This window comes from Rhea pennata, chromosome 18 (genome assembly GCF_028389875.1).
Source record: "Rhea pennata isolate bPtePen1 chromosome 18, bPtePen1.pri, whole genome shotgun sequence".
Lineage (NCBI taxonomy): Eukaryota > Metazoa > Chordata > Aves > Rheiformes > Rheidae > Rhea > Rhea pennata.
The window spans coordinates 8,521,889-8,528,573 of record NC_084680.1 but is presented as its reverse complement, the minus strand read 5'-3'; the positions used below and the strand labels follow the sequence as shown (position 1 = coordinate 8,528,573).

Genomic DNA, 6,685 nt, shown 5'->3' with positions numbered 1-6,685 from the left:
AGCTTGAGATAAACCACTGATTTCAAAGCTTTTGTAGGCCTGTGGTGAGATTCATCTCCCCTCAACAGACAGCCACTCAAAGTGCAAACGTGTACACCTAAGCTAGTCATCTTGGCTTTTCTATTGCTAGCAAGAGAGAGAAGCACATCTAAAGCGCAGATCAACTACTTCGAGATGTTCGCTTTCCACGGAGAACTGTTCTCCAGACGTGCCCAGTTCCCCCCGCTGCTGTCAAGGCACCTAACAACGTAGCGAAGCGCCCCGAGGCCCAGGGCCACCCCGCGGGGCGAACCCCTGCCGGGCAGGCGGCTCGGGGTGGGGGGGAGAGAGGAGCCCGGGTGGCGGGAGGGCCGCGCCGGCGACACCGCCCAACGGCCGCCGGGCCCGGCCCCGCCCGCGGCGGCGCTGCCCGCCCTTCCGGGCCGGCGGGCGCCATGGGGGCCGGCGGGCTGCGGGCGGTGCACTCGGCCCTCAGCGCGGCCGTGGCGCTGGGGCTGCTGCTGCACCGCACAGGTGAGGCCGCGCCGCCCGCTGCGCTGAGGCGACGCCGCGGCGGCCGCTTCCCCCCCCCCCCCCCCCCCCCCCCCCCCCCGCCTCCTCCCCATCCCCGCTCCTTCCCTTTCCCTCCACGTCCCGCGGTGTTTGCCCGGCGCCGGGGGCGGCTCCAGCGGCCGCGTTACCTCCGGCGCCGCCCAGCAGCCGGCGGGGGAAGGCGCGGGCTGAGCGGCGGCGAAGCGCTGCCAGGGGCCGGGGGAGGCGGCGAGCCTCGCAGCGTGGTTATCTTCCCCTGTTACACACCTCGGGCGGGAACCGGCACTAAATCACAGCATTAATTCCCTTTACTCATCAATTCCCGGGCTGCGCAGATGCGCCCCGGACGCTAAGCTGCGTGACTCCTTCGCTCGAGGCAGGGAGAAAATCCCTACGCTTTTTGCACGGAATGACTGCTCTCCTGTTTTTTGGGGGTACTTACAGACCTGCAAAGGCAAGAGGAGCATGGCGAGCTGCTGCAGCCTCTGGTCTTTGTCCTGCTGGTTCTGTGCTCCGTCCTGCTCTACTTTAAGGTGTCCCTCATGGATCCGGGTTTTGTGCAGGCAGACGAGGAAGTCCAGGTAAATCATTAAATTCATAAAAATGAAAACGGTGGGACTATAAAAGGCTCTAGGCTTTTTGTCTTCCTTTTCCCCTCTTTTCCCTACTGTGCTAGATAAGAACAGTCTGAAACTGTTTCTGTTGCATTTAGCATGAAAGAAAGATAGCACAGACCTTCGGGGATTAAGGTTAAGAGTCTCTGGTTCATATTCTGCAAAAACAGTAGGACTCACCCAGACTTTAAGTGCCTCTTTAAGAGCACTCTCCCTTTGTAAGCACGCTGCGCCGCCTCAGTGCAGGTGTTCTCCAGCCTCCGAGGCTGCAGTGTCCTGTGGTAGAGCGCATACAGGCCTTGTGTGTGCCAACAGCGCTGCTAATTGAACAGCAAGCTTGGAAGGAAGGACTCCTGGCAGCTCTATTTATTGAGCTGTTTACAGATCTGTTGTCCTCTAAGAGAGCAGACACAGAAACAGGTAACAGCAAGGTAAATGAAGGTGCAAAGTTACAGCAACTGAGAGGTAGCCTACGCCAGCTTTACTGCCTTAGTGACTGTGTAGGACAAAAGCAACATGTGTTCTCAGTTTTAGCCTTCTACCATTAATATAAATGACTGGATTATGAATAAGTAACACTGCTTTTCCTGAAAGCACATGATTGTGTTTGGAAGCAGAGTCTAATTTTGCTTGTTTATGTTCCAGAATGTAATTTAGGGATCCAGGTGGTATCTTATCAACAATTATTTCTGCCTGAACACAAGCATTCATTTGAATGGTTATAGTAACTTGTTCTCTCTGGCTATAACTTAACTATCTGAAGTGGAGAGTCACGGAACAGTACTTACACAGCAGCTTCTGTACTTCTCCAGGAATTATTCCTCATGATAAGAGATAACAAGCACTGTATATTCATGAAGTAAAAGGATCCAGACAGCTCAGTCATGCCAAATGGGCTAATAGCTGCTGTTACTTCAGACAGCAGCACAGGAAGCATCCTTAGTCACTCCCTCTGTCTTTTTTGTAGCCAGGAAAGACTGAAGAACAAAGTATGGTGACACCTGCACTTCCAAGCAATGTTAAGATGCGGCGTTGTGGCTACTGCATGGTGAAGGTAGGTATTCCTGACGTTCTAGAAAGGAATGGCTAATTAGAAAGTTTGTATCCTTTAACAACATCTTTGTACAGCGGTGATGCCTGTGTTTTCCTGCTCAGCCATTGCTCCTCACTGTTCTGTGATTTGGGGGCATTGCAGATCTGACTAATTCTGTCACAGCATCACTCTCTTGCTGAAAAAAAAGATCACAGCAAAAGCAAATAAAACTAGCAAATGGCTTTCAAGTACAATCCTAAACTGAAAAGTGATCCAGGTGGATTATGCAACTAAAAATGCAACGATGGAAATTGGCACATGTGCTCATGTTCCAAAGTTGAAAAAAGTCCCTAACTTATAGAAACAAGTATCTGCTTTTGCTCTATTCCACCATGAGAAAATTATATTCTACATTCTTATTGTCACATCAGTCAGACCTTGTTGTATTGTCAAAAAAGCTCATCTTGAGGACATTTTGACAGAGAGTCAGAAAGGCAAATAAACACAACTTATAATAACTGCTAGTAGCTGTGAGCTTGTTTGAAAGCCTAGAAACAACAAAACATTAACCTGAACTGTAAAACATAGCATGAATAGAAAAATCAGAACAATTAATTAGTTCTTCAAAGAGATTGCCTAAAGCCTAGAAATGCCTGTTTTCAAAGTGCTTCTTATCAGTTTAAGGAAAATCCAGTACTATCCCACCTTCCATGAATTTCTGAAGAGTATCTGCCAAAAGAAATAACCTTGTTGCAAGAGGATAAACTGGCTTCAGGGAACAAATCCTAGGAGGCACATCCACATTACTTTCCTCAGCCGTATCTTTCACCTTCTCTGCCCTATTACTTGAGCTGCTTTCCTGTCCAAGTGCCTTGTGCTCATACAGTAGTAGACATGCTTCCCTCCTCTATGCAGTCCCCTAAAGACATCTGATGCCTGCACACTCATTCAATAGCAGTGGTCCTAGTTTTTCACCTCAACTGCTCATGCTTTCCTGAATAGCTACAGGCTATTTGAATAAACTGATTGGCTGCATTTCCCTACTTCCCACACTAGGCTTCCCCTATAAGTAGTTAATAAAGAAAATGTATAGGTGCAGGAGAGTCATTTAATTTGAATCTCATCCCTTTGGATTTGCACCAAAGAATCATAATCCCCATGTTCTAGTCATGTTTATGTTGTACCTTAATCTCAAGAGGGAGTGGGGTTTGGGGACTACCTTGCTGTAAAATAGGACAGTTTTGCATGATGCTCTTTTCTACAAAACGGAGTTGAACAGGAGTGGACTACTGCTAGTGTTTTGTTTCTTCTGCAGCAACCAATGCGAGCCAAGCACTGCCAGCTGTGCCAGCACTGTGTCCGGCGTTATGACCATCACTGTCCCTGGATTGAGAACTGTGTAGGAGAGAGGAATCACCCTCTCTTCATAGTCTACTTGAGTGTGCAGCTTGTAGTTCTGCTGTGGGCTTGGTATATTGCTTGGTAAGTTATGAAGGCAGCAGTTTGGCCACTCCTTTTGGTGCTCCTACAGCCCTACTGAAGGTTTTGTGCAGAACAGAGCAGTGATTAGATTAACTTTGCATCTTCACCTTCTTTTGCATACTGATCAGCTCCGAGACCCCTAATCTGCTGAGGAATAACGCAGACAGAGCCCCTTCTCTTTAAGAAGTAGCTGATCCATAATTAAGCAGAATTTGATGATTTGGGTTTTGTTGCTCATCTCTGCTTTAAGCTTAACAGAATTATTAACCTAATGAATTTTGCCTCATTTACTGTAATACAATCTTTAATTTACAAATTGAAGTACTGGAAACTCTAAGTGGCTTTCAGCCGTACACCTGTTCAGGACAGGAATTAACTGAAGAAGATTACTTATCTCATTTAGGAAAACCAGCTTCTTTTAAACTTCTTAGATTTTAAGTCACCACTGCTGCAGTCTCTTAAGAGTTTATAGCATATTAACATCTCTGTAGTATATCAGAAGTTCACTATTTGTGAATCAAACTTAAATGTTCTATCATGTTTGTTTGGCTTATGTAATTTAGTTTTACCTCTTTAACCTTGAGCGTGTTTCTCTTTGAATTGAAAGGTCAGGTCTCTACTTTGAACCATCCTGGGACTGGCTGCAGCATAACATTTTCCTCATCATGTCCTTCCTCCTGATAGTCATATTCACAATTGTAGTCCTATTGCTGCTTATTTCACACCTCTACCTGGTCTCATGCAACACCACCACCTGGGAATTCATGTCACATCATCGCATCTCCTACCTGAAACACTCAGAGTTGGAGAATCCCTTTGACCAAGGGGTAATCCTCAACCTTTGGAGATTCTTCTGTTCATGCCACTTCACTGCATGGGAGAAAATCTACTTTCACAGGGACAGTGAACTTGTCTAGTCACAGTAGGACCTACTTAGTAACATGCCAACACAACTGCAGGTTGCTGGATGACGTTTTACTAACATAAGTGCTGCTGTTTCCTTGCATGGAACTTAAGTATATAATGAACTATACAACTTGTTCCACAGCCTGCCCATCCATAAAAGCAAATTACATTTCAAGAACGATAATCAAGATTATCCTTTATATATGAATAGCACTGTTAAAGGAAAGGCATTGGTTCTGGGAAGGTCAGATTTTTTTTTTTGGACTAAGCAAAAGTCTCTCTCTAAATTTACTTCCTTTTTGTTAACTGCGTCCAGATCTCTTCAGAAGAAATGCAAGAATAGTGTGAAAAGGTACATGCACTTCTGCTCCCTAAAGTTTCCCTTTTGTATTGCTGCTAGGAAAGAGCAGCTGTTACAAACAAGTGAGCCAGAATCAATGTAATTCAATATAATATAATGTGGCCTTTCTTCAACATAGTTCTCACTATGAGAACCACCATGCCTTGTCAGTAGTGCTGGACAAACTGAAAAATTTTGAGTAAATACAGAGTCAAAAGCAAATTTAATTTTGAATACATGCTTAAGTCTTACAGGCTTATTAAGCCTCAAATCTTTGTGACAATGTTAATGTGTATAAGAAACAGCTTTAAGGCACAAACTTTATCTGAGAATTAGCCTAATACTTTGTCATGCCCTGACTCACTTCCTAACAGCAGCATCAACTTAAAAAAAAGAAAACTGTACACAGTCCAGACACTATTTCAAATGCATCTGGCTAAGAATGATGCCATTCACGTTTTACTGGACACAAAAGCAACTCTTGCCTACCACGTTATTTCTGCAGAGAGCTTCATGCCTTAGCCTTTATTGTAGCTTCTGGGGCAAAGAGCCTTTACTTAATTTACTATATATACAGACAGGAAAAATACTAAACTAATAGTGGAGGTGTTAATTCTTGCATTGCTCAAGTAACACTAGTGGTAATACTGCTACCTCAACATCTTAGTAAAATTTTAAAAAAAGAATACAAAGTTTCAATGTGAGGAAAGATTCTAGGTCCTATTTATTTCTGTGGTCTTGGGGGGTGTCAAGAGCTTTTTAGGATAGGAGCAAGATTACTTGTTTTCCATTGTAATAGTTCACACTTCAAGTTTCCATGAAGGACTACAAAGAAGGCTGGGATAAGCACCTCTCCTCTCAGCTTTAAAAGCAAAAAAGCCTGCGATGCAAACTTTAGTCACAACTTTTTTTTTTTTCAGTAAAAAAGTCTTAGTTAAAGTTATTTTGTGCCTTGAATTCCTTAACTCAGGAGTTAACACCAATTCAGGAGCGCATATAGCAAGCCAGTAGGATGCACTCAGGGTTGATGAGCACTCAGGAAAGGGAAGTGCAGAGTCACTGATAAAGCGCTATAATCCAAAAGCACCATAAAAACAGCTGGAGGATCCCATTTTTTGGCCAGTTCCAGAGCTTGTAATTTATGTCCAGTCTGGTTTGTTCAGGGCAGAAGCTCTTCCCAGAGGGCTGTCAAAACATTCAAGAATTTCTTTCCATCATAACGATGTACAATCCCTAAAGGATTGTGTAATTTATCCGTATCAGTGTAGCATCTACCAAACTATGGCTCATCTGCCACTTAGCAATTACTGGTTCTTCAGTTATCAGACAAATGATACTCAAAACACATTACTACTCTGTTTGGTGATTCTTTGTTAAATGCTTGTGGATGGTAAATTATAGTCTTTTTACTCTACTATAAACTATTAAAAGATTAAATATACCTTTTGTGGTTCTTTATGCCTCTTCCTTTGAACCCCAAGTTCTAAGCTTCACCTGTACTAACAACTCACTCTGCATCTTTATCGTAGCCCTGGCCTTAAAACAGCCACAAAACAGCACTATAGGCACCAGAAACAAACCAACCATTACTGTTTAAACAAAGGTGAAGAAGATGCATATCCTGCCTTACACTACATGGCAGAAGCAGGAGGTTGAAAGGATACTCTGGAATTTCCAGCAATTGCACTTGGCTCTGACAATAGGAAATAGGAATAGTGTGATTTCTGTTATACAGTAATATATACTCTTACTGTTCTTACCTCTCTGAATCCTGAAGCA

At 44.2% G+C, this 6,685-nt stretch overlaps 1 protein-coding gene across 1 annotated transcript; it reads left to right on the top strand.

Moving 5' to 3' along the window:
* The first annotated feature begins 430 nt into the window (after positions 1–430).
* On the top strand, positions 431–6,323 carry ZDHHC12 (zinc finger DHHC-type palmitoyltransferase 12). The gene is made up of 5 exons (XM_062590790.1): positions 431–513; positions 976–1,112; positions 2,113–2,199; positions 3,494–3,660; positions 4,268–6,323. Exons 1-5 carry the CDS (start codon positions 435–437, stop codon positions 4,575–4,577), a joined length of 780 nt encoding a protein of 259 aa, XP_062446774.1. The 5' UTR covers positions 431–434; the 3' UTR covers positions 4,578–6,323.
* Positions 6,324–6,685: the final 362 nt, after the last annotated feature.